Below are 27,786 nucleotides of genomic sequence, written 5' to 3' on the forward strand. Positions count from 1 at the left end.
GGTAGACCAAATCCTTTCTGACTGTGTGACCCCAGCCAAGTTCAGTCTAAGACTTTAGTTTCTTCCTCTGTAAAATGTAGGTGTTGATTCTTAGCCCAAAAGATTGTTGGGTTTTCAGTAAAATAGGGAAGAAATAAAGATTCTGGATCAGGTTTAGTAATTGCTCAAGTTCATAGAACTTAGCAAGTGGCAGACCTGGGATTCTGATCCCAGTTTAGCTAATCCTATAAGCAATGTTCTTTCCACTACCACTTTATAACTGGGTATAATCATTTTGGGCAAGTTTCCTTAAGTCCTCTGGGCCTCACATTCCTCATATATAAAATACAGAGTTCATTCATTAAACTCTTGTGTCAAGGTGCGCACATACGTAAACAGCAGCTCCCTCCTCCTTCCCTTTTTCATTCCACGTAGGTCATTTGTCTTTAACTTCCGAAATTGACTCTGCAAAGACTTTACCAAGTGGGCCCCCAGTTGCACAAACACACTTACTCAGATTCCCCTTTATTTCCTCTTCTTCCCTTTTCCACCTAGGCTCCCGCCCCACCCAGCGCGAGGCCACGCCCTAGCGTGTGACGTCAGTGCGCCTCGTGCGTCGCGTCGCGTCGCGGCGCTCACTGGGGGCCCGGCTTTCGCCCGCTGCTGCCGCCGCCGCCGCCGGCCGCGGCTGCTCTCCCAAGATGGCGGCTCCTCCGGGCGAGTACTTCAGCGTTGGGAGCCAGGTGTCGTGCCGGACGTGCCAGGAGCAGCGGCTGCAGGGCGAGGTGGTAGCCTTCGACTACCAGTCCAAAATGCTGGCTTTAAGTATCCTTCGCTGCGCGGAGCCCGAGGCCGGGCCGGCGTGTATGTGCGGTGGTGGGGGGGTGGGGGACGACGGCGGCGGCTGGGGCCCTCTCCGGGCCTAGGGGCGACCGGCTACCGCGGCGCCCGGAGCGCATGCGCACGGGCCTGAGCTCCCCCTCCCCCTCTTCGCGTGTCCCTCGGTCAGCTTTGGGGACCCTGTCTCCCACCCCTTGTGGGAGCTGGGCCCCAAGCAAGGGTCAGTGGGTGGAGAGGGGCTTGACACGAGGATGCCTTTTCGGGGGAACGCTATGAGAGGGGACACGGTGATCCGGAGAGAGGGTGGTCGTGGGAGGGGGCTGGTGGATTGGAGCCCGGATGGAAGGGGGGCGGGTAGAATCATGTGGGGAGGGGGTGTGCAGATTAAGGAACTGCTAGTAGCTCAAGGGTATAGAGTTTAAGAAGGGGTGTCTTCTGGTGGGATTCGGTCCAAGGAAGGGCGGTGGGTTGGTGACCAAATGGGTCTTGATTGCTTTGGGGGAGAGTAACTGCAGGACAGAGTTTGTATCTGAAATGGGGATAGGGGCTTGTTTTGCTGGTTAGTGTGCATGGTGCTATTGGGGGCGGGGAGTATTGAATTAGCTTTCTCAGTCATTTGAAAATTGCTGTTTTGAGAATGTTTGCATAGGAAACCTGGTCCAGACAGAAGACCACGTTTTTTAGGGGCTCCTGTAGGGTTGCGTGGGCTACAGGTGAAGGAGTAAGTTATCTTCTCCTGCTCAGCCCAGCACATGGAGTCCTGACTTTTCCATAGTAGTTGGCTCCCGTTTTGGAAGTGGCGGTGTTAAACAGAATGGAAAACAAGGCCTGCTTCTTTGGGGTGGAAATTATTTCTGAATTACAGCAGGAAACTCAATCTTGGAATTATAATACTTCCTGATTGTACTAAATATGCCACCCCTTCCCCTTTCTGAGCCACAGGTGGGTTTATTTGGATTTTTTTCTTTTTTGGAGGCGTAATCCTTTATGGCATCTTTCAAAAGGAAGTTTCCTACCGAGTGCTGCATTTGCGTGGCAAGTATTTTAAAATTATTTAATCACTTAGTTGTAGATTTCTAGCCTAGGAGGACATCCTCTGAAACTACAGCAAGAGCCATGCCTTTTTTTTTTTTTTTTTTTAATATAAAAACTCAGATCTGGACCAAACAGACCTTTTACGATAGTGGTTTAGTTGGAAGGGTTTTGGCATGAGGAATTCCTTTACTTTTAATTGGCATATAATATGCTCTTGATAAATAGTTGGAGGACGGGTGAGTGAAGGAATATATATATATATATAGATAGATAGATAGATAGATATAAATGAATGATTTATCTAGCTGGGTTCACCTTGAGTGAGCCTCCTTTCCAGTGCTGTAGTTTTCTCCTCTGCAGAATGGGAAATCTGAAATCTAAAAAAGTGAAAAGAGCAGTATATACATGAAAGGAGTACCAAGAACAGAAAGTACTGCCTCTCCTGTGTGGTTCCTTAGGTCCTAGACAAACTATATATACGGCATTAACATGGCATTATGCCTCCCTCCAACCAGAGAGGTGACAGAAACCTTTTCTGAGGTTTCCAATTTTGGATGGTATTTGGCTTTGAAAAGCTTGAGATCTTTGGGTTCTGGGTTTTGAGTGGGCAGAAGGTGGCCGGCAGAGATTCCCTGAGGAGAGCTGTGATTCTTGCGAGGCTCCCCACTCTTGCTCGTGGCACACCTGTTACACCAGCCTTGTGTGAATTGTGTTTTCCATGCCCCTTTTGGGATGTGCTCGGTTTGCCCCTGTTTTCCTTAACTTTATTTTCTCACCAGAATGTCCCTCTTCCAGTGGAAAGCCCAACCATGCAGACATCTTGCTCATAAACTTACAGTATGTTTCAGAAGTGGAAATAATTAATGACCGAACAGAAACCCCTCCTCCCCTAGCTTCACTCAATGTTAGTAAGGTAAGGACTTGAGGGCATTTCTGGCTCTCCAGAATGGTGGGGAGATTTGAGATTCATTGACTTTTGGTCATACATTCATTGTCCATTGTTTTTCATTTTTTCATTGACTTAAAATTGTTCTGATACCTTTTTGAAAAACCTGTCAGTTTAGGTGTTCTCTTTATTCCTGGGTATCTTCAGAAGACTTAAGAAACCTTTTAATGCCCAAGTAGAGAAAGTTGAGAGTTTGCTTTTGTTCTTTCTGAAAGAGGACTTTTTTTTTTTTTTTTTTTTTAAACCTGGAGTCCATGTGTGAACTTCTGGTGTTGGTGGGGTTGGGTAGGGGTGTGGCCTGTGAACCTCCTGAAATTGTCTGTGTGCCTACATGAATATATGTGATTTTGGTGAACATATGGAGTATTTTGCAGATCTCTGATTCATGACCTACAAAAATTTGAAAACTACTGCCTTAGAGCTTCATTTTTGTCTTTATGTTTGTATTTTGAGGTCTGACAGAATTAGAGGCTTAGGATATTTTAATTTTGGATGGATATGTTGATAATGTGGGAACCCCCAAATCACTTGACTCTCCAGTTCTATGAGTGAAAGTTCATGTGTAATAACATCAGTAATAATACAACCCCATGCCCTGTAGTCTTTGCTGTCCTGTACTTGGAACACTCTTTCTTCCGGAATTTGGAGCCGCATCCTTCAGCACCTCTTCCAAGAAGTCTTCTCTGATCACCCAGGCTAAAGTAATTTGCCCCCATTATTCTCTCTTACAGTACTTTATCGTTTAGAGTTAAGGTGGCAGCATTTATAGTCCAACTTGGGCATTTTGAGAGTAAAGCGTTAGCGCTTTTGTTTTACGCTGGTACACTGGGGCAAGTATAGATCAGTGTGTCCTGGGCAAATTGGAATTTAAGATTACCCTATTTGTAGCCTTTTTATAAGTATAATTGTTTATTGTTTCTTTGCTTTTCTATCTCACCAAACTTTGTTCAGAGGTTGGGAACCATCCCTGTTTTGTTTATGGCTGAATATAGAGCCTTGCACAGAATAAGTGCTTAATATTTTTGAATGAATATTAAACCTTATTAGACCTTCGATTTTAGTAGCAGCTGCCTCTCCTTAAGTCTCTTGAGTTAGTGTGGTGGAAGTTTTTCCCTCTGGAGGAGTCTTGTAATAACGTATATTCTCTTGCTTCTCTCTCGGGAATGTGGTATGTTGGCCACAATTCAGCAAAGCAAGGAAACACTCAGGCAGCTGAAACAATAGAGGGTAACTGAGGCTGGTGGAATATAGTTACCTGCGATTTGGAGCTCCGTTTTTTTCAGATTCCAGGGAAATGCCACTTGTTTTTTAGTTATAGCTGAAGACAGATTTGGAAGGGTCTTGGGTTTCATGTTAAAGGCTGTTGCATATAGAATGTCCCATTCTTAGAAATCTATAGATTTTTTTAAACCCTGCCTTAGGTACCTTCTGCTAGAATGTAGGAGCTCCTTGAGTGGTTGTCTTTTTTTTTGACTGAAGAGATTTGAAAGATTCAAGTGAAGTTGTTTATTCCTAGTATATTGAAGAGAAAGTAGTTACTTTTGGTTTCTATAGGGTATGAGAAGTTTGGTACTAAATAACTGGATGTTTAGTGAGTAGTAGAGGAAAGATTATCTGAAAGGGGGATGATTTTCTCAAATGTAGAGGACTAAGTTTCTGTTCTTGGGACCAGTATGTGCCCCCATTTAGCTGAGAGGGCTTGGAGTATTATGGGGGGGACTGTTAAGTGGGAGCTGTTAAGAGGTGATTTTCTTATGCTTGACCTCAAATATAAATAGTTCTCGGTTATCGAGTTTGTCTTTAGGGTTTTGCTTTCTGCTGGTCAGTTTTAGATTATTAGTATTGTTGTAAACTAGTTGTTTACCCACTCTTTCAAGAAAGTGGCAGGAATCAATAGGTTAGGGAAGACCAGAAGTTCTTACTTTTCTTATTTTGTGGCGTGCTTGCCAGGTCTTGAAAAAGGTTTGCTGGGAAGAGGAGTCAGAAACTAAAAACTAAAATTAGGTTGGAGGGCTATCTTTGGACTTCATTTATTCACTCTTCCCTTCGCAGACATGTTGAGGAGTTAGCTATATTGGCTTTCCCTTGAAACTATCGTTTGAGGAGGCTTTGTGAGTCCCTGGATTCGATTAGACTTAGAAGAGCCTGCTGTACTGTTACTGAAAACTTAAATCTGGGCGGCTGTTTACGTATTGCTTGAGAGACCTGAGAAGTTCATCCCATTGAAGAACATGGACTTGGGTTTTTTTAAGATGGAGAGTTGTTTAAGCCTGTTAGGAGGGAACTAAAGTGTTCAGAGATCCCTGGAAGAAAAGCTGTTGCTCTTACAGTCTTAGGGAGCACCACTTATGTGCTCCACTTCCAGTAGGAAGATAACCATCACATGTTGGCTCATGTTGCTGATCTAGTAAGTGCTCTGTTTAATCAATCCCGTTGATATAAATTGGATATTTGTTTACTCTGACCCAGCAGGAAATGGAAGAGAAGGACTTTTAAAGAAAATACTTAATTCCAGTCCAACTAGAGAAGGTATGAACTAGCAGTTTTTAGAGATGAGTCTGTTTTGCTTTCCATTGACAGTTCACTGCTGGCTAAGAAGTCCTGCGTCTGTCCACAGATGTGGGATGTGAGAGACAGTGGGGTTGCTGAAGGTGGGAGTTACAGGTATCATTTGATCTTCTCCATACTACCATGGTACCCTGTTAAAGTGTTCTGAATTTCCTGACTCTAAGACAGAAGCATTTCAATAAAAGTACAAAAGCACATCAAAGCCAGTCATAAGTGAGGTTCAGATTACTCACCCTGTGGCTTATTAGTTTGCTCTGTCATGGGGAAGGTTTAAATGTTGCTTTAGGACAAGAAGAACTATAGTGTCCACGTGGCAGGATGAAGTATGGTGTTTCTGAACAAGTTCCTTTGAACTGACTCTGCTTCTTGCTCTCTGGGGATGGAGATTACCGGTGGGTTAGTTGTGTTCTCTGGAGACGATTTGGGACATGTCAACATTAACAAGGTTGCTCTTGTGTAGCATTATAAAACATTTCCTAAAATCTATTTTGTGCAAGGCGTTGTGGTAAGCTCTGCTGGGGACCACATTTTGCATTTGTCTCATGCTTTACAACTTGCAAAGTACTTGGACACCTCATTCCATTCTCGCAGTCACACCGTGTGATCTTTAGAGTGTATTCTTTTCATTTAACAGATGAAAAGACAGGCTTGTTAGTTTAAGTGACTTGTTCCACGTTACGTGGCTGGTAGCGTGGAAACTAATGTTTTCATGTGCCACTCTAAGCTAGCAACTGGTAGACATCTCATTTAATTCTAACAGTTCTTATGGTGTGGGTACCATCAGCATCTCATAAGAGAGTAAACTGAGGCTCAGAGAGAATGAGTCACTAGCTCAAGATCATCCAGCTACTAAGTAACAGAGCTGGAATTTGAACTCAGGTCTGATGTTTTGGCTGCCAAGTCCCATGTTAGTAATGTTTCTACGTAGAGAAACCTGTGTGTGTGGTCAGGAGCATTGTGGTCTAGTAGAAAAAGCAGGTAAGTCTTTAAAGTTACTTCTCTGCCTCTTAACCTTACTAAGCATGAGTTTCCTCACTGTAAAAATGGGATAGTGTTAGTACCTATCTCACAGAGTTGCTGTGGGGATTAGATCACTTGACTAGAATTGGAAGGTGTTCGTTCTGTTCTTCTACTTAGCGATTTGTAGCCAACTGATGTTCCTTGAATAGGCATAGGGGCAAGATGGGAGGGTGGGGGCATTGTGACTGAGGGAAGGCAGCCAAGAACATGAATGCTATTACTCTGTCAGTCTTTCCTGGCTTTGGATCGACATTTGTTCAGTTATCCGAACTTGCCAACCCAGGATTGGGGAAAATCAAAATTGTATTGAATGCCATTAATATGTAATAGAGTTAAATATTTTTAAGAGATCTCTTCTTGGTGACCAGAATTAACTTGAACTTCGAGAGCAGAGTTACCAGGTGGTGTAGTTAAGTTAACACTTGGCTGGGTACTGGAGTTTAGAGTGAGTAGTCACAGAACCTAGGAGGTTGTGCTTTCAACCTCTGAGACCCTTAGGAAAGAACTCATGGACATAGCCAAGGCAAGTGTATGTATTTATTAAGATAAATGCATCCAGTGCATTGAATGAGATGTAAGTCGTCTTCTCACTTGCTGAGTCGGAGAAGACTTTCTTGAAGAGATATTTGTGAGTTGTGTGGGGAGGCAGGAAAACTGACAAAGCATAGAAATTGAAATCCGCGGATAAGGCATCCACTTCCCTTACCAAACCACTGACTAATTTGTCAGCCTCTTTTATCCATTTATTACCCATTTAGATCTTGCTAACAAGCAGTGAGTTACCAGATGCACCCAGGAAGAAGAGATTCAAAAAGCTTGTCATTAGCTCCTGGTAATGAAGAGGGAGTTGGGTGCCTTTGGATAAAAAAGGGTATTTGGAGATTGGGTGCGGTGGGGGGGTGGGTAGTTCTGGAACGGCTGAGAAAACAAGAGTCACAGAGTTCACTTAAAAAAAAAATTGTTTACCTTTAGGTAGGTTGTCATATTCAGGGAAGAGCTGACTTACTCTTTGTTTTGAGTTCTCCCACTTTCAAACCTAATGTTTAGATTAGGGGCACCTGGGTGGCTCAGTCGTTAAGCATCTGCCTTCAGTTCAGGTCATGATCCCAGGTTGAGCCCCACATCGGGCTCCCTGCTTGTCAGGAAGCCTGCTTCTCCCTCTCCCACTCCCCCTTCTTGTATTCCTTCTCTTGCTCTGTCTCTCTCTGTCAAATAAATTAAAAAAAAAAAAGCTAAGGTTTAGCATTGCCATAGACTTTCCAGTGATTTGAGGGTTAATTCTCAAGTACGAGTACACTCCTGGAGTGGTTAATAGCTGCTGCCTTACGGCCTTTGTTCGTGGATCTGTCTTGTCAGGTGGGCCCTTGACCATATCGTGACCCTAATGTGTGGAGATACGGAGTTAGCACCGAGTAGAATCAGATGGCCTGGCCACACTGTGTTCAGGTTATGTGTATATTGGTAGGAGTTCATATTATGTGTAAATGTGGGAAGGAAACAATTATGTTTAGAGAAAGCATGTCTTTTTTGTCAGATAAAAATTTTCTAGCTTTTAGAAGCTGTATATAACCTATTGGCTCACTTGATTAGAGTGTAATGTCAAGGCCCCAGTACCAGGTTAGAGTCCACCAGTGTTTTGCCTGTGGCTGTGAGCAGACACAGCTGTTTCCTTAGGAAAGTGTCATGGTTTAGGTGGGGGTGGAAAGGAAGAGCCCGTTACTGCTGTGTGACGGGACATGTTAAGCAGTGAGTGGTATCGGATGAAGTTAGCAAGGTAGAGTGGTTGACTGCCGTTTTGTTTTATTTTAGATTTATTTATTTATTTTAGAAAGAGGGAGAGCACATGGAGGGGGCAGAAGGAGAGGGAGAGAGAATCTCAAGCAGACTCCCGCTGAGTGGGAAGCCTGACAAAGGGCTTGATTCCAGGACCCCGGGTTCATGACCTGAGCCAAAGGCAGACGCTTAAGCAACTGAGCCACCCAGGTGCCCCTTGGCTTAGGTCTTGATCTCAGTGTCTTGAGTTCGAACTCTGCAGTGGGGTCCGCAGTCAGCAGGGAGCCTGCCTAAACAATCACTAGCCTTCTGAATCGTGTCACATTCAGTGGCATTCAAACTTTAGCGTCCAACTGACAGAGCCATAGTGGGGGATGCAGTGCTCCGGGCTGGGGCACGTGGCTCAGTTAGCTATAGTGCATGGCAGCCAGCCAATCCTGTGAGCCTTCATTGGGTTAAGGGTTTAGTTCCAAAGGGGGCTTTCTTGATATCGCGGGGTGTGGAGACAGTTGCTGGGCCCGAGTTACTGGCAGAGGTGCGCCACCTGTGTGTTACTGAAGCCACCTCTGCACTCTGACGTGGAGGTGGTTTAAACTGAGGGCTCTACTGCTGCGTCAGTGGGGGTATCGCTTCTGCTGTTAAGAGCATCCTAACTGTTGTCCGGTCTTACAGCTGCAGAACAGGCTTGTGGAGAAAAGGGTGATGCAGTCCAGTTCTAGCCCTGGAATTTTGAGACTAACTTAGGTAAATATCAGAAACTACCCTGGAGAGTCCAGCAAATTGTACCTGAAGTGGAAAATGAAAGGATCTGCACACTGTGTCAAAAGCCAACTGTGTGTGTGGTAGAATGTGGGGAGTTTGAAGAGCTGGGTTCTTCTAACAGCTGGGTTTTTACTGAATTGTGTGACCGTGTGTTAGTCACTTATTGAAACTGCGAACTGTTCTGTGAAATTCTGATAGTTGAGGTTTCTTTTCCTTTTATCCTCCTTTCCTCTCACTCCCCTTCCCTTCCAGGCACTGGGAATGTTAAGATGATTAAGACCGCCTTTGCCCTCAAGAATCCCATGTGTGTTGGTGGTGGCGAGGGAGAGCAGCATTTAGCTGGTGCTGACAGTATGGCAGGGTCCGAGTTACGAGAGGTGTGAGCAAGGTGGTGTGGGCGCATAGAGCAGGGGCCAGCGAACTTTCTCTGTGAAAGGCCAGACAGTAAATAGTTTAGGTTTGTGGGATATCCATTCTCTGTAACAATTACTCAGCTTTGTCTTTGTAGCAAAAGCAGCCACAGATGATACAGAAACAGGTGGGTGTGGTCTTTCCAATATGGCATAACTAAAACAGGTGGTTGGCTGAATTTGGCCCACAGGCTCTAGTTTGCCAACCCTTGGCGTAGAGTGGTAAACATTTTAGGGAAGGCTTTTCTGTTGTAATAGTGGAGTAGGGTCTTGAAGAATAAATAATAAAAGGAAGGAACGTAAATGGAATCAAGCTAATTTGGAAGGTGCTCAGTTTGTCCATCTACAGTTTAGAAGCTTTTGCTCTTCTGTCGGGAAGCTAACCTGGAGGTTATTAGTTCTCAGAGGGAGGGAATGGACTTGTTACGTGCCGGGATTGGTGTTAGGTGCTGTACATGCTCATTGAATTCCAACGATAACCCTTCAGGGTGGGCCCCAGATGAATGGACTGAGGCTCTGGAGAGGTTGTGTGTCGTGCTCAGGTTCCCACAGCTAGTGTGTGGTAGGCAAGAGTTTGAGCCAGAATCTCTCTTTGAAGTAGTAAGGGGGTGTGGCTCTTCTATTTTACTTTGTTTTCTCTCTTTTCAGAGCCCAGGAAAAAACAGGGCATGGCTAATTTCAGTACCACTGAATAAAAGCAATTGTTTTTTTATTTTATTTATTTATTTATTTATTTAAGAAAGCAGCACACGTGCTCCCTAGGAGGGGAGGGAAGGTAGGAGTGGGGGAGGGACAGAGGGAGGGAGAGAGAATCTTAAGCAGGCTTCATTGCCATGGAGGAGCCTGACATAGGCTCACTCTCCACCCTGAGATCCTGACCTGAGCCAAAATCAAGAGTTGGACACTCAGTTGCCTGAGCCACCCATGCACCCCAAATCAACTCTTTATTTATTTATTTTTATTTTTAATTTTTATTTTTTAATTTTTTTTAAAAGATTTTATTTTATTTATCTGACAGACAGAGGTCACAAGTAGGCAGAGAGGCAGGCAGAGAGAGAGAGAGGAGGAAGCAGGCTCCCCACAGAGCAGAGAACCCGATGCGGGACTCGATCCCAGAACCCTGGGATCATGACCTGAGCTGAAGGCAGAGGCTTAACCCACTGAGCCACCCAGGCGCCCCTATTTATTTTTATTTTTAAAGATTTTATTTATTTGACAGAGACACAGGGGGAGAGGGAACACAAGCAGTGGGAGTGGGAGAAGCAGGTTTCCTGCTGAGCAGGGAGCTCAAGGTGGGGCTCTATCCCAGGATCCTGGGATCATGACCTGAGCTGAAGGCAGACGCTTAATGATTGAGGCGCCCCAGCTCTTTATTCCATAGGTAGTGCCCCCATTTGGGCACATAGAGTTAAAGACATTTCCAACTTACTATTCTAGTTATATTTTGGAAGATGTTCTGTTTAGGACTTACAACTTGTCTAGCAGCTCTTACAGAAACCAGAAAAGAGAGAGCACATTGGCTAAAAGAAGGTTAGATTGTATGGATTTTTCTGAAATGACCCACAAGCCACCTCTGTGCTAACAATAATGATATTATAGTAACAGTGTTAACAGCTAATATTTATACAGTGCTTTACAGCTCCCTTACGGCTTTCACCTGGGCTGTCTCCCTTAATCCTCAGCCACGTGTGAGCTGGCTAATTTGAGTGGATTCTCTCAGATTGTTGAGGTCAGATTTTAGCTTCTTTCTTAGCCAGTTTTCTCTCTGGAAGGGCCACTTAGAAGTTCCACAGCAGTACTGCTTTCAGGGTCTCTGGAGTAGGAAATTATTAATTTAGTGTCCTGGAAATTTAGTTTTCTGTTAGAGTTATGAATTGTGTTTGGTGGCATAATTACAAATTGCTAACAAACCACTGACTTAAAACTAGTTTTCATTTTAAGCCAGGGAGAGAGAAACCTTAGCCTTTGTGGACTGGCTGTGACTTGAGGCTGGTCGATACTGTACAGTAGCAATATGATGGTTTAACAAGTATCACGTCTCTATGGCCTTCTGGATTTGCAGGGTGTTTTTCATCTTAGCTCAAAGCACTCAATGTAACTTTATTTTTAAAGATTTTATTTATTTATTTGACGTAGAGATCACAAGTAGGCAGAGAGGCAGGCAAAGAGGAGGTGAAGCTGGCTCCCTGCTGAGCAGAGAGCCCAATGCGGGGCTTGATCCCAGGACCCTGAGATCATGACCCGAGCCGAAGGCAGAGGCTCAACCCCCTGAGCTACCCAGGCACTCCACTTTCTTTCTTTCTTTTTTTAAAGATTTATTTATTTCAAAGTGGTAGCATGAGCCAGGGGAGGGGCAGACGGAGAGAATACTCTACCCCACTCCCTCCACCCGGGCGCCCCTAGATAAATATTTTGAAAAAAATAGAAAGAAAATGAGGGTCCAGGGAATACTTACAATTGGTCTGAAATTCTTTCTCACACAAGATATGTTTTCTGAAAAACAGTTCTGTGATTTACCTTTAACAAAAGAAATAAAGGGGCGCCTAGGTGTCTCAGTAGGTTAAAGCCTCTGCCTTCAGCTCAGGTCATGATCCCAGGGTCCTGGGATCAAGCCACGCATTGTATAGGGCTCTCTGCTCGACGGGGAGCCTGCTTCCCTCCCCACCCCCTGCCTGGCTCTCTGCCTACTAGTGATCTCTGTCTCTCAAATAAATAAAAAAAAATCTTTAAAATAAAACAAAAAAAATAATGTTCTTGACTTTCAGGGTGAGACTGGGGCCCTTTTCAGATAAGAGCAGTCCTTCTCTAGAAGGCAGACAGCTGTGTTCTGAACTGGGGACATTGGTGGAAATGCCAGAATGCGTTGACAAAAAGAGAAGGTGGCAGCTGAGTTTTAAAAGTTTTTCCTTTCTGGAAAAAAAAATGTTTTTCCTTTCTGAAAGTATTTTCTTTTGCATTCAAATTTATATTTTCAACAATAATTTAGACTTACTTAGGTGAAGCTGTTTGTAGCACAGGATTAAGAGTCAAACTGGGTTGAAATTCAGATTCCCACTTGTGGCTTGGTAAACTTGGGCAAGTCACTAAGTTTCTCCATCTATTAAGTAGGAGGAATTTTAGTCCCTATTCTGTAGGCTTGTACAGATTTTTTTTTTAAGATTTTATTTGTTAGAGAGAGAGTGAGCACAAGTGGGGGGGGGGGGGGGGGGGGGGGGGAGAGAGACAAGCAGACTCCCCACAGGGAGCCGAACATGGGACTCGACCCCAGGACCCCGAGATCATGATCTGAGCCGAAGGCAGATGCTTAACTGACTGAGCCACTCAGCGCCCCGTTGTACAGATTAAATGTTTCAGTACACGTGAGGTGTGTAGCTTGGTGCCTAGGATGGAGTAGGCTTTCACTCAGCAGGTTGGCTCTTAGAATTTTAATATTAACTATCAAGCCTCTGAGGCTCTACAGTTCCTGTTTGATTCAGTGTTTTGATACATTATTATATATTCTAAGATACAAAGACAAGTGGGGTACTCTATTTTTGGAGTTCCCAACTACCCGAAGCTGTAAAGAACAGTATTTTACTGAAACTGTCAGACAGGAGCTTTCAGCTAGGGAACAGGAAGACTTGGGGATACTGATTGGAGGCTGGAACAAATATTTTTGAGAGCCTGCTTGTTGCTAGCTAGGAAGGAGGGCTTCCTGAGGGCGCACCCCAGGATGGAGACAGCAGAGGCAAGCGCGGGCCCTAGGATGCTGGTGTTCTCGGCCGCCGCGGTTTCTCGGCCGCCGTGGTCTGTCATCCGTCCGCCTCCCACAGGCGTCACGGCCAGTGCCGGCAGGTCCCGGGTGGCAGCTGCAGTGCTTCGTCGCCTCCGTGCGAGGGCAGCTGGCCGGACGGCCCGCGTGCACACATGAGACAAACTCAGAGTGGCTCATTGGAGTCAGTAGGTCACATCCAGTGTGTTCCTCTTTGGACTCTGCTTCCCTTGTTGTCTCAGCTGTCGCAGCCTGTTAAATACTTGCGGTAGGAACCCGTCTGGGTTCCCCACAGCGCCTGTGCTTCCCCGGTCTGGGGGTGTGGGGCTAAGCTGGCCCAGCTGGTGACTCAGCAACAAGATGAAGTGCATATCGTTTGGGATTTTGTCGTTGTGGCTGCTTCCTTTTCTCCATGTCACTGAGTGTAGGAGGAGAGGTTTGTGCATTAGTTCACTCATTCACGGGTTACCCTGCAGCAGGCATGACTAGATGCCTTTTAATATTGATGTGCTTTGTATCGAGTTCACATACTTTTCTCCGTTGCCCACATCAAGTTGCTATATCCAGAACGGCCACGGGAGGAAGCACTGGTTAGTGGACCAGGAATAGCTGTTTCCACTGGGTTTCATACAAAATAAAAGGAGAGGCAGGTGAGCACAGGTTGTCTTGTGCAGTCATTTCAATGAAGCCACATGCACATCAGTAACAAGTACTCGTAGGTTTGTGCTTCTCACTTTGCCTGAACTCAGTTTGTAAAGTGCTGCCTTTAATAGTCTTGGAGATTCTCAACAGCTAGTACTTCAGTTTTGTTTTTGTTTTTTTTTTTAAGATTTTATTTGTTTATTTGACAGAGAGAGATTACAAGTAGCAGAGAGGCAGGCAGAGAGAGAGAGAGAAGGAGGCAGGCTCCCTGCTGAGCAGAGAGCCCGCTGTGGGATTTGATCCCAGGACCCTGAGATCATGACCTGAGCCAAAGGCAGTGGCTTAACCCACTGAGCCACCCAGGCTCCCCAGTACTTCAGTTTTGATTGGAAGAGAGGCCAGCAGCTACATGCTTCACTAAAAATAGATGCAGTATGGTGGTAGTCATTGAATTTTAAAGAATTGCAATCCTGGTTATGTTCCCAAGTTTGTTTATTTATTAAGATTTTATTTATTTATTTGACAGAGAGAGATCACAAGTAGGCAGACAGACAGGCGGGGGGTGGGGGGAAACAGGCTCCCTGATGAGCATGGAACCTGATGCGAGGCTTGATCCCAGGACCCTGAGATCATGACCTGAGCCAAAGGCAGAGGCTTAACCCACTGAGTCACCCAGGCGCCCCAATCTTCCCAGGTATAAAAGGTACACCCTACACCTCTACTGAGGGCAGCTTTTATTGGTTCCCTCTAGTGGTTTGACAGTAACTGTAAACTTACTATCTTGGAGTAACTGGACCATTTATACATATGCATGAGTGATGTGGGGGGATTCAAACCTAAGTAACTGCTAACTTGAGGGTAGAGTGATAGTCATTTGCTTTACAAAAGGAGGCTTATCTACGGTTTTCATGAATTTTCAGGAACATGCCTAAAAAGAGCAAGGTAATCTCACCCCCAGTTTTGAGAGAAGACTTCTGGATTCCTTTTGTGAGGGTAACCATCCTTGTTCCTGTTTGTTAGGCTCCTCTGAGGGAGAAATTTACCCCTTTGTATAAGTTCCGGGTGAAAGCAGATCTATGTAGCTGAATCAGATAAAAACATTTTTCAGATTGCCATGAAAATACAATTCATAAACACAGCAGGAGGTTTCAAAGTTTGCATTGCATCCAGATCTCCCAGAGCACAATTGCAGGTACAAGTAGAGTAATTGAGGATATTGGGGCAAATTGAAATACAGTCAGTTTACTCTGATTTCTGTTGACTTTTCTTCCTTTTTTTTTAAAGATTTATTTATTTATTAGAGAGACAGAGAGGCAGGCAGAGAGAGAGGGAAGCAGGCTTCCTGCTGAGCAGAGAGCCCAAATCGGGGCTCCATCCCAGGACACTGAGACCATGAACTGAGCCGAAGGCAGAGGCTTAACTCACTGAGCCACCCAGGTGCCCCTCTGTTGACTTTTCTAAGGCTCTTTTTTTTGTTTTTTTTTTTTGGTAAAGATTTTTATTTATTGGAGAGCAAGAGAGGGCGATGAAGGGCAGAGAGAGGGACAACCTGACTTCGCACTGAGCGCGGAGCCTGCTGCAGGATCGATCTCACGATTCTGAGATCACAACCTAAGCTGAAACCAAGAGCTGAAACAAGAGTCGGACACTTAACCAGCTGAGCCACACAGGTGCCCCTCTAAGGCACTTTATCATTTAGCATTTGGGACCTGTTTGCACTATGAGTTGAAATAGAGAATCATCTAGTCTATTCTCCTTTGCTTTCAGAGCCTTTAGAGGAGATTATACACCTGGTATTTTGGGGGGCTAGAAGCGTATTTTGAAATCCTTGTTTTCTAACTGTTGCTGTTACTCAGGCTGTCCAAAGGAATCACTTCTGGCTGAGATTTGTATACGTTTTATTCTGCCTCTGGCAAGAATTCAAAAGTGATTCCTTTCCCAGCCTTTTTCCATCTTCTTCTAGCCTAAATTTGTCAGTTCTGTTCTTAAACATTCAGCATAGGTGCCTGGTTTCCTGAGCCATTTCCTCTCTTACTGAATGGGTGAGGTTAGTTTTTAATCTGCTATGTAGGTGACAAGGATATTTTGCTGGGGGTATCCTCTCTTGTCTAGTCAACACAAGCTTTATAGAAGCAGCTTTGTCTGATCCAACACAGGGAGATGATTTTGGTTTTCAGGGATAAACTTTATTTTTTTAAAAGATTTTATTTATTTGAGAGAGAGAGAGAGAGAGAGAGAGCATAAGAGGGGGAAGGGTCAGAGGGAGAAGCAGACTCCCCGCTAAGCAGGGAACGTGAGACTCAGATCCTGGGACTCCAGGATCATGACCTGAGCCAAAGGCAGTTGCTTTACCAACTGAGCCACCCAGGCACCCACGTTTTTTTGAAAGATTTTATTTATTTATTTGACAGAGAGAGAGATCACAAGTAGGCAGAGAGGCCTACTTCGGGTGGTGGAGGGAAGCAGGCTCCCTGCTGAACAGAGAGCCTGATGTGAGGCTCGATCCCAGGACCCTGAAATCATGACCTGAGCTGAAGGCAGCCACTTAACCACTGAGCCACCCAGGCATCCAGGGATAAACATTTTTAAATATTTTATTTATTTATTTTGATAGAGTGAGGGAGAGAGTGAACGCAAATGGGGGGAGCAGCAGAGGGAGAGGGAGAAGCAGACTCCCTGCAGAACAGGGAGCCTGATGTGGGACCTGAGCTGAAGGCAGATGCTTAACCGACTGAGCCACCCAGGCGCTCCAGGGATAAAAATTTTTTTTTTTAAAAGATTTTATTTATTTATTTGACAGAGCTCACAAGTAGAGAGGCAGGCAGAGAGAGAGGAAGGGAAGCAGACTCCCCCTGAGCAGAGAGCCCGATGTGGGGCTCCATCCCAGGACCCTGGGACCATGACCTGAGCTGAAGGCAGAGGCTTTAACCCACTGAGCCACCCAGGCGCCCCAGGGATAAACATTTTTTAAAAGACCCGCACGTGAGACCTTCCTGCCTGTTCACAGGGTAAGGTAAACAGCCGTCTGGTCCCCTGCGCCCCACGGGAGCCCTGCGAGAGTGTGGTTAATCAAGGGGAGCACTGTTGCCCCCTGGTTTTCCCTTTTTTCCTTGGAGACTTCAGATTTTCTACAGGGTTGTTTGGCAAGTGAGACTCAAGGAAACTCCTTGTTATCAGGGGTTTCTGGGTGACTAAGTTTTGCTTTTTGCTGCTTCAAATACACCATCAGCGGTTCTTTTCCTGTGGAGACAGAGAGCTCTCGTGCTGCAGTTGGGACCGCTGAGGCTCCGGGGAACGCTGTCAGCCTGTGCGTTTCTTTCTCTGTGGAGTTCTAGCCTGGTAGGGCCAGAATGGCAGGACCAGGCTTGAAGGATTATTTATTGAGTGCTGCTGTACTTGTCTCTCTCCACGTGCTGGGGACTATGTGAAACGGGAGCTCAGGCTTCAGATCACTGCAGAGTTCTGGCCTTTCTTTCCTCTTTTCCCTGGGGACACTGAAATGACAGCGTGCATGACCTCTCTCTTCTGTGTTCACACCCCTCACCCCTGAGATGATTTTTGAAACTCAGAGGCAGGGCTCCCCATAACCCAAAGGTCTCCTTTTCTCTTCTTCATAGTCAAACCCACACCTTAATAAAGTGCTTCATTTTGCTAACAGTTAGACACTTTGCCTCTAAAACTGTATTTGGTCTAGGGTTTGGGGGGTCACTGTTAAAATAGAATAGAAATGTTTAGGAATTCCAAATATCCAGGTACTTTGGGGATGTATATGAGGTATGACTCTATTTTAAGGAGCTGGTGTTTGGGGACAAACTGTGTGTTCTCATGTGTGTGTCTGTGCGTATGTCTTTAGTGTACTAGTTGCAGCATCGGTATACTAAGGTGCTCGTGTTCGTGGGCCTGAAAAATCTCCAAATCATTTGTTTGACTTTCAGATGTATTTTCTGCCTTTCATTTTAACCATCTTGTCCAGCACATTTGTTTTGCTTTATACTGAAACGAATTTGTACTTCTGGAGTCTCTAGCAGCCGGTACAGTAGGGTGGGGACTAGAAGTGTATTAGAGGGACAGTAGGGGTTGACAGGGCAACCCACCCCTGTTGGGAGGGATTTACTAGATTTTAGTAGACTACAGTAGTCTCCCCTTATCTGCAGGGTTTGTAGTCCAAGACCCTGGAGGATGCCTGAAACCATGAATAGTACTGAGCCCTATATGTATTAGTTTTTTTTTTCCTTCCTGTACACACATAACTATGATAAAATTTAACTTATAATTAGTCACAGTAAAGACTAACAACAATAACTATTAATAACAGAAAAAGTATAACAATGTGCTGTAATAACAGTTACGTGAATATGGTCTCTCTCTCTGTCTCAGAATACCTCATTGTATTGTTTTTACTCACCCTTCTTGTGCTGATGGGAGGTGATAAGATGCCTCCGTGATGTGATGAAATGAGGTGAATGATGTAGGCACTGTGATGTAGCATTAGGTTACTGTTGACCTGACCTGATGATATGTCCAGGAGGAGCGTCAGCTGTTTCCAGACCAAGGTTGACCCTGGATGAGAGGAGGGGAGGGGCAGGGAACTACTGTGCTAGAGTTTGTTAGAATTTCTTTTGATCAGTTTGTGAGCATTCCACTAGAGGGCAGATAAGGAACAAACATAAGGTAGAATGCAGACCATTCCATATTCTAAAGAGTAGGATATCGGTAGCTTAAGTTGAAGGTCGGCAGTATCCATGGGTTAGGTTTACTTGAATTTTGGCTCCCCGTGTGAGCACAGATAGTGGTACCAGAAAGGTCGTCTTTAGAACCTAAAATTCTGGTCTCTGAAGGTGTTGTAGACATTAATTTCTGAACCTGAGACTCTAGCAGTGGCTGATAAAATTTCTTAATTTTCTCCTTTCATAGATAATGTGTGCGTTACCTTTTTTTCCGACGGTCACTTCCCAGTCCCACTGTGTAACATTGCTGCGCTTTATTTTCTGCCTAGCTCCTTTTAGCACCGTCTGAAGTTACTCTGTTTTTGTTCGTGGTCTCTGTCCAGTCCCCGCCTCCGTGCTGTATCTCTAGCCTAGCACAGCACATGGGTACCTGGTGGGCGCTCAGTAAGTGGATGGAAGGAATGTTTGCCACCGTAGCGGTAACTACTCAGGCATCTTGCAGTGTGTTTGTTTCACTTTTGGACTCTGAGAAAACTGAAGCTACCAAACCAGTCTTTCCTAGCCTCCTTTCCTCAACAGGTCCTGACTGTTGGGAAGAATGAAGGTGAATGCTTTTCTGAGTCTCTTTCCTCTCCCCCACCCTAGCTTGCCAGCAAAGCACGGACAGAGAAGGAGGAGAAGCTGAGCCAGGCCTATGCAATCAGCGCTGGTGTTTCCCTAGAGGGCCAGCAGCTCTTCCAGACCATACACAAGACGTGAGTCGGGGGAGCATAGGGGTCCCTTGTCCCCGGGGGCGATGCTGCCTGGCCGCGCTGTGTGGTAGTCGCGTTCCTGAAGGTCAGCAGAGGCGCTGGGTAGTGTGTCAGCAGCACCTCGGTGTCCAGGGATGTGGTTGTTCCCGTAACAGGAGGACGGTGGAGTCGAGGGCAGGTTGTCTTCCCTGGCCTTCAGTGCCTTCATGTGCAAAACTTGGTTTGGGATTGGATTTTCCTGAAGATCCCTTTCAGAACTGGTATTCAATAATTTAGAACTCGTGGCTTCTTTCTCTTTATTATTTTGACCTTGTAACTTTCTCCAGAAGCTGATGCAGTTTTACTAAGGGAGAGTTACATGTCTGTCTCTTTCTAATTAATTGTACATCAGGGTGTATATAGGGAGTTAGGGAAAGCAGAAGGCCACCTTATTACCACCTCCTAAAAGACATTTTGTCACAGCAGAAGTCATTTGACTCTCCACTAGCTTCCCTAGCTGCTGAAAACTGAAACATTTGACACTCCCCCTCCCCCCTGCTGCCTTCTGTTACCCTATTTAACCACCTGGGTCTGGTGCACAGATGGCAGCTGGCATCAGAGCTGTCTGAGGCCGTGGTATGAGTGTCTGAACATTTACAGGTATGTGAGGGAACTCTGAGGAATATCAGCTGCCCTGCGCTTCCCCACGTGTGAACTGGAATGGGTTTTCCCAGTCTGGCAAGTGCCCAGCTGTCTGATAATTGAGAGGGGCTGGTTCGAGGAGCGGTTTCCGTTTCGGGAGGTAGGGGACAGCGTGCAGATTGGGGGAATTTCTTTTCCTGTCTTTCTAAAGGTGCTATTTCCCCCTAGGTCAAAGGTTGGCAAACTCCAGGCAGATCAACTCATTTCTTTATGTATCATCTGTGGCTGCTTTTGTAGTAGGCACAGCAGCAGAATTCAGTGGTTGTGACAGAAATTGGATGGCGCTCACAGCCTCAAATACTTACTGTCTGACTCTATAGAAAAAGGTTGCCAGCCCCTGCCCTAGGCTGCTACTTTAGTTGAATCTAGTGGCCTGAGCCTCTCTGTTCATTTGAATTCAATTTGGATTGGACTTCTGAGGCTGCCACCAAGGTTTCTCTGGTTTTCTAGGTCCCCAGTGCTTCCGAGTAATTCTTCTGGGCTCCCCTTGGAATGAATGTGCATCACGTCATTGCTTTTCCCAGCCAGTGATGCCCAGGGGCTGTTTCTTGGCTACTGCACCCTATGGGCTGCTGGCATCTGGTTACTGTCTGAGCTGAGAGCTTGAGAAGTTGGGGTCAGTTTTCTCGAGTTACTTATTCATCAGGCAGGAGGTGTGGGATGCCTCCCAAGAGGCAACTTTCACCTGCTTTCTTCTCCTTCCAGCATTAAAGACTGTAAATGGCAAGAAAAAAACATCGTAGTCATGGAAGAAGTTGTTATTACACCCCCATATCAAGTGGAAAACTGTAAAGGCAAAGAGGGGAGCGCACTGAGCCATGTACGCAAAATAGTAAGTAAAGGAGCTGTGAACCTTTAGAGAGAGGATGATTCCTTGGCCTTCACCCCTCCAGCCTCAGCGCAGGCCCTTGTGCTGCAGTCTCTGCCTGCTCCAACATGCCAGCCCGAGAGCAGCCCTGCCTAGTCCCCTGCCCCCCGCGCTGCAGTGCTCCGCTGCTCTGGCTGGGCCACTCGTGTGGGGATGGAACCCACTGGGCAGTGCGATAAAGTGAGCGCTCAGCCCCATGTCCTCGGCGGTGTGGCTTTTCAGAATTAGCCAGACCATTCCATGGGACTGCGCCTGAGCAGTTCCTCTCCTCCCAGGCTGGGATCTTCTCAGGATGGGCTGGTTGGTGTCAGTCAGTTGCTTTTGGCGTCTGTGACCCTGCATACGTCATGTGACTGTCTGATTGAGTTGCAGCATTTGTAAAAACACTCTGAGCATCGAGAGACCAACATTGTGGGTGTAAAAAGTCTAATACTGTTAATTCCCCGTCAGCTTTTCTGCACTTACATGAAGAGGGGAGAGGGAGTTGGGGTCAAAATAACCTCTCTTCATACTGTGTTTGAGCTTATCGGTTCACTTTCTTTTAGACCGTCTGAGCTGAAGGTACAGCACATGTGGCTGGAACAAAGAGGCCGCCCCCTCTCTCTGGCCAAGAAGGCCCGCAGATAGCGAGGGCGGAGGGGCCTGAATGGTCCCTGAGCTGGACAGCCAGGACAGGCTGTGGAGGCCTGGCGTGAACTGTTTGGGAGGCCTTGGTGCCCATCTCCTGTTCTGACCTAGGCTGAACTGGTCTCTTTCAGGTTGAAAAACATTTTAGAGACGTGGAAAGCCAAAAGATACTGCAGCGTTCACAAGCCCAGCAACCACAGAAGGAGGCTGCCCTGTCATCCTGAGTCCGCACACACGGAGGACTCTTCCAGCATCCAGCCGACGCGAGGCGATGGTGGTGGCTTCGGCGGAGGCAGGCCGGGGGAGGGAAGGGATCCTATATTTCCTGTTGGCTCTTGTTAACAAAGGGTCGGCATTTCCAAATCTTAGACTTGAACAAACAAAACACCCAACAAAAAAGAACAAGAGAATAATTTAAAAGTTGAATCATTACTTGACTAACAGACTTCGGTCCACCATGTCCTTTTCACAGCCCCCTTCTGGAACAGTCACCTTGTTAATTTTATTTTTGAAAATTCCTTTCCTGCTCTGCCCTTTCACCTCTGACTTTCCTAGTCTGTCCCTGCCATTCTGTTTTTATAAGTGGCTACACTTGCCTTCTGAGTGATCGAAAGAAACTTTTACATCTTCTCTTCCAAAATAAAAGTAACAAGCTGACTGTGATACTTAAGTTGAGACTAGAGCAGCAGACAGAGGTCTCACTTTAAATTTGTCTTTTTTTTTTCTTTCTTTTTTTTTTTTTTCCTTTTTTTGCACAGGGCATGGCTTGAATTAGTTTTATTTTTCTTAACTTTAAATATATATATGAAAATATATATTAAAATGTTCTCTAAATATTTTCTGCTTCTTGCAGGTCTCTTTTTACTAGATCATGGCCGCTCTTCCCACCTCATCCCTTCGAAAATAAAAACGTATTACCCTCCCCACCACCCATAGCCAGGCAACTAACTTGACTTGGTTCACAGCAAGAATCTTCCGCAGCACTTTCTAGAGCCAGTGTTTGCAGGTGGGATTCGGCTGTGAGGGTTCCTGATGGCTTTTTAGTCTTTAACCGTGTGTGTGTACCCGTCTCACATTGGGCCAGAACCTCAGGATTCTCCCTCTGCCTTTTGTCTTACTTCATGGTACTAGAAGAACTTCCTTACCACTCTCCTGTCTCCTAGATGGGAGAGTCCGCTGCCCTGTCTCCTGTGCCCTCTGCAGGAAGAAAACTTTTGCATGGCACGTCTCAGCTCCTCCTCGAAGGATGATTTTCTTCCATAAGAAACCTGGAGCCCACCTCTCCCGGTCTCTCGAAGTCTGTATCCAGAGCCACTAGCCCAGGAGAAAGCTTGGGTGACCTGTAGTTTCTTTTCTCCCACCAACCTCCTGATCTTATGCCCTTCCCCACCCCCCTTAAATTTTACAAGCTTATGATAGTTTGTATGTGCTCAGCCGATGGGCAGAAAACCTGGAGAGAACTTCTGGACTTTAGCCCACCAGTTTGTCTGGTTTGACTAACCTGCTGAGCGCGAAAACTGGCACACAGTGCCCCTGTGCCTTCAGGGCAGTCCAGTGGGGCCGAGTGTGCCACCAGCTGAATATCAGGCACCTAGTGGGAAGTGGGTGATGCTCATGTGACTGGCTAGAGCTTTGGGGGTGGGGTGGGGGTTAACTGCTATCTTTTTGGCCATGATCTCTTTCCCCTTCCTTTTTTTTTTTAATTAAATAAATGGATCAAAATTAAATAATTCAAGCCCTGCCTTCAAAATGAAATTTTTTTTTTTTTTAGTATTGTTTAGCAAAAACAATAAAACCCAAATTTTTTTAACCATCACTCATGTCTCAGGTTTGTACGTGCTTTAGAGATTCCAGAGGGTGGGGTTGTAAGGAGAGGGGTGTTTAGTAATCTTTCCCTTTAGATTCTCTGCTTCCTACTCTTTACCCTGTCTCCTTCCACCCCTTGGAGCTCACCCAGCGATACAGTGCAAAGTGTATAATTTGAGAAAGGGATCCAGGGTTGGGAGGTGTGTGTGAGTGGGGTAGGGGCACAGAGAGGTGGACACATACATGAGGACATTTGTTATGGGCTGTTTGGAAGAAAAACGAGAAGACTGAGAAGGGTACTTTCATCTGCCATTGGCCAGAGCTAGATTTAAAGTACCAGGCCTTCAATTTAGTCTGCATGGAAGTGTAAGCTTCTGGAAAAGGTGAAAGAGGGAGACAGAAGGGAGGCCTTGTAAGCTCTAGAAACCGTACGAGATGCCATTAAAGGAGTGAATGTGATTAATGGAAAATAGAAGCCTGGGAGGAAGGTCTGTGTCATGTATCCACACCGTCACTTCCTCCCCATTAGTCTTTAGGTGTGAATGGAAGACTGTAGGTACCAACTATTTCTGGTAGGGAGTACTTTTTTGACTCTTCAGTTTTAGTTTATGAAATGATGGGGAACCTGAAGCACTTCAAGATTTGGAGTTAAGACAGTGTAAAAGGCAGTGAGGTAAAGAAGAAAGAATAAGGACTTTGGAGGCATAACTAATTGGGCTGGAATCCCCACCCTTCCTTTCCTCACTTTGAGATTGTGGGTAAATCATTTCACCAGTCTGAGCCTTTGGTTCCCCACTGTCAACATGGAACTCATACCTGTCCCCTACTGTCGGTGTGGAAGGCTAAAGATCTTTAAAATGCTTGCCACTGGAAAGTGGTCTGTAAATGTTAGCTGGGTCCTGGGACGGTTGAGTTTGGGGATGAGATTGGATTAGAAGATTGTCAGAGGCTCTGGCTTTGTTTTGGAAGCCTGGCTTTACATGGCATTTTATTTATTTTTATTTTTTATTTTTTAAAGATTTTATTTATTTATCTGACAGAGATACAGCAAGAGAGGGAACATAGGCAGGGGGAGTGAGAGAGGGAGAAGCAGGCTTCCTGCTGAGCAGGGAGCCCAATGTGGGGGTCAATCCCAGAACCCTGGAATCATGACCTGAGCTGAAGGCAGATGCTTAACGACTGAGCCACCCAGGCGCCCCTTTATGTGGCATTTTATTTATTTATTTATTTTAAAAGATTTTATTTATTTCACAGCACAAGCAGGGGGAGTGGCAGGGAGAGGGAGAAGCAGGTTCCTTGCAGAGTGGGGGGAAGCCCAATGTGGGACTTGATCCCAGGACTCCAGGATCATGACCTGAGCCGAAGGCCGTGGCTTAACCAACTGAGCCTCCCAGGGGCCCCTTACATGGCATTTTAAATGAGGTTGATAAGGTAAAGCAGTTGAGCAAGGGTGGGGGTTGTCTCAGTACTGTCTTCTGTCTAACCGATCTCACCTCTACCTCTGCCCTGCAGTCCAGGGGAATTCCTTTGATTATAATATGAAAACCACTCCTTTTACAGAAGGAGAGTGGGTTCCACTGGGCTAAGTGACTTGTCCTGAGAACCACTGCTACCTTTGCTGACAGAGCTGGAACAAAACCTCAGGCTTACATCCACATGTGTGCTCCTACTGCCGCTCTGTGACTTTCCAAACTGATGGCATGTCCCCTGCTCACTTGTTTGCCAGGTGTAGGATGGGACACAGACGGGGCAGAGTGGCAGAAATGGCCAGCTAGATTGGAAGAGCACTGAACTGTTGAAGAGTATGGCGCGGAGGGCTCACGTCTCTGATGACCCGTGTGCAGGTAGCTCTGCAGGACACACAGACCTCTCCACCCCAGCGCTCAGTGACTTCCCCTCCCCGTGGCCGCATGCCTTTGGGTTTACTGCTGCGGCAAAGCTGCAGTCAGGAGGTCATAGGTAGCATGCGCACGGGGAGCCGATGCTGAGTCTGTCCTGTGAAGAGTCCGAGCAGTTTCTTGCTGCTTTGAAAATTGCTCAGGCACTGTGGTCTGAGGTCAGGAGCTCCAGCCTGGAACTCATGATGAAGGATAAAGGCCCCTTTACATTTTTGAAGTTAAGAATGTGTGTGTGTTGCAATCTGTTCTTCCACAAGACCTACTAGTGAGTAAAGGAAGACACTGAGATCTTTTAGTCCTACACGGGGATAGAACCGCCTGTCTTCTTGACACAAGGGACACGGTGGTGAGAACGCATGAGGCTAGGGCCACGTGCAGAGTGAGCGGCGGTGGGGAGAGAGGCAGGGGCAGGTCTGGGAATTGGGATTGGAGGATGGTCATTGTTTACATGGTTTGCTTTCTCATCACTGCTGGAGGAGGCTGCTCATGCCAGAGATTTCTCCTTTAAGAATCATCAGCATGGGGGCGCCTGGGTGGCTCAGTGGGTTAAAGCCTCTGCCTTCGGCTCAGGTCATGATCCAGGGAGCCTGCTTCCTCCTCTCTCTCTCTGTCTGCCCCTCTGCCTACTTGTGATCGCCGTCTGTCAAATAAATAAATAAAATCTTAAAAAAAAAAAAAAAAAAGGAATCATCAGCATGTACAGCCTAAACTTAAGGGGTTCGGCATAAGAGCACGGGGGACCTTACAGGGGAGAAAAGGACGCTGTTTGGCTGCCATCCACGGGTCATAGACTACTGCTGATAAAGTTTCAAAACAAGTTTGTTCTTTTTTATTTTAAAAGCCTTACGTGGCTCATTACAGAAAGCTAGAAAATAAGGCAAACGTTTTCCCACTCCCACCCCTGATGGCTAACATCTTTCGTAACTTCTGGATTCTAAAACATTTCTTTATCCCTACCCCTTGCACTTCTGACAATGCAATGTACTTCATGTCGGATGAAACTTGCCGGCTGTGGTTGCCTCATCCCCGGCTCGCGAAGGGCGTGCTGATCTTAGCATCTTAGACTTGTTACGATAGAAGAGAGACAGGCATAGATGATCTCTCCGATTACTCCCAGCCTGTCTTATCTTGTCTGTCTTATCCTACCATGCCTTGCTTCAGAGCCACCTGGGGAGCCATCCTCGACAATTAAGGTGGAAAGCGACTCCTAGAATTTGTTGTATCACTCACGTCATGGGGCATGTATGATTTGCATTATAAGTTATTTGTTACGGTTTTCCTTGTGTGGTCTGATGGGGAATTTTGAGGCTCCAAGGCAAGGATAATGACTTACTCATTTTTGTTTTATTCCCTAGCACCCGGCTGTTGAATATAATTGAAGGTAGAAGTTCGAAAGTTACCAGTTTAATAACTAGATGAGTTGCCTGAGTGGAGATGTAAAGCCATCCAGGATGGAGTGGGATTTGAGGAAGGCTGGAGGTCAAGCTTGAAAAGAGGACAAGGGATCAGTAAAGGACATGGGAGAGGAAGGGCAAGGTGAGAGCAGCGGGGCTCTCCCTCAGGTTTCTTGAGTGCATACTTTGGCGGCTGGGACCAACCCTGGGCGGGCTGTGGCCTCCCCGTCCCATTTTCCTGTCATTTTCAATTTTGTTGAAAAGTCTAACGGGGAACTAACTCACTTCCTGACTGGTTAAGTGAGGTGAGCGTGAGGCATATTTCTAGTGACTTCTCAAATAACCTGTCCCATCAACCCTTCTGATGCTGACTCTGCAGTTAGTTTTAGTGGAGGGACTCATAAGTGGTGGCTTCTTTTTGGGTCCGGCCCCATTTGTTCTGGTCTCTGTCCTGGTTTCAGGTAGCTGCTCATGGTCACTGTGGGGAGGTACAGGTACTGCTCTGAAGACAACATTCTGGGATGGTCCCTTGAGATGTCATGTAAGCCAAAATCTGAACGAGGTGCCAGCCAAGAGTGCTTGGATAGGGGCAGCAGCAGGTGCTAAGTGAGGGTGCTAGGAACTTGGGGGGTTTAGGAATGACTAGAAGACAGGTGGCTGAAGCCCCGTGAGCAAGAGCCGGATCAGGCAGGGCCTCGTTGCTATCATAGGGACTGGAATCTGTTCTTGGCACAGTGGGGAGCTGTTCGAGGGTTGGAAGCTGTCGAGGGCTTTAGTCTGTCAAGGGGCAAAGGTGGAATCACATCGCTGCATTCCGGTCATCCAGGCACGACGTGGCGGTGACAGAGGAACAGGGCTTGCTGAGGAACAGGGCTTGCTGATGAAGAAGGTTGGAGGCCAAGGTGGTGGGCAGAGAGGAACTGAGAGCAGCTACCGGGTAGATGGCAAACAATGAGAGAAGAAGAGGTTTGTGGAAAAATCAAGAGTCTCGTTCTGCCATATTTGTCTTACCCGTGAAACCCTGAAGAGCAGATGACAGCCAGGCAGGTGGGTGACAAGCCTGGCATTCAGCAGGGACTGGGCTGCAGCTGGGGTGTTTCAGAGTCATTACCGCATCGTGAACTCCAGAAGGTCGTAGACAAGATCTGTGGCCACAGATGTTTTGGCCTCTGATGGGAAGAAGCCCTTCTTCCACTATAAAGAGGAAGGAAGGAGAAGACTGTACAGTTGCTGGTGTTTGTAGATTTGACGGGGAGGTGAGGGCAAAGGAGGGCATGTCCACTGGTTCAGTAGACACGGGAGAAATGGCATGGTTGCTGAGGTCCAAACTCATGCATTTAGGGTGTAACCAGATGCCCATTGTGTGA

The 27,786-nt window shown here is 46.2% G+C and overlaps 1 protein-coding gene across 1 annotated transcript; it reads left to right on the plus strand.

The window, feature by feature from the left end:
• Positions 1-533: 533 nt before the first annotated feature.
• LOC111158183 (LSM12 homolog) lies at positions 534-23,131 on the plus strand. The gene is made up of 5 exons (XM_022520093.1): positions 534-804; positions 2,634-2,767; positions 19,039-19,148; positions 20,532-20,658; positions 21,453-23,131. Exons 1-5 carry the CDS (start codon positions 681-683, stop codon positions 21,543-21,545), a joined length of 588 nt encoding a protein of 195 aa, XP_022375801.1. The 5' UTR covers positions 534-680; the 3' UTR covers positions 21,546-23,131.
• Positions 23,132-27,786: the final 4,655 nt, after the last annotated feature.

Source organism: Enhydra lutris, unplaced genomic scaffold (genome assembly GCF_002288905.1).
Source record: "Enhydra lutris kenyoni isolate GAN:26980312 unplaced genomic scaffold, ASM228890v2 scaffoldscaffold57, whole genome shotgun sequence".
NCBI lineage: Eukaryota > Metazoa > Chordata > Mammalia > Carnivora > Mustelidae > Enhydra > Enhydra lutris.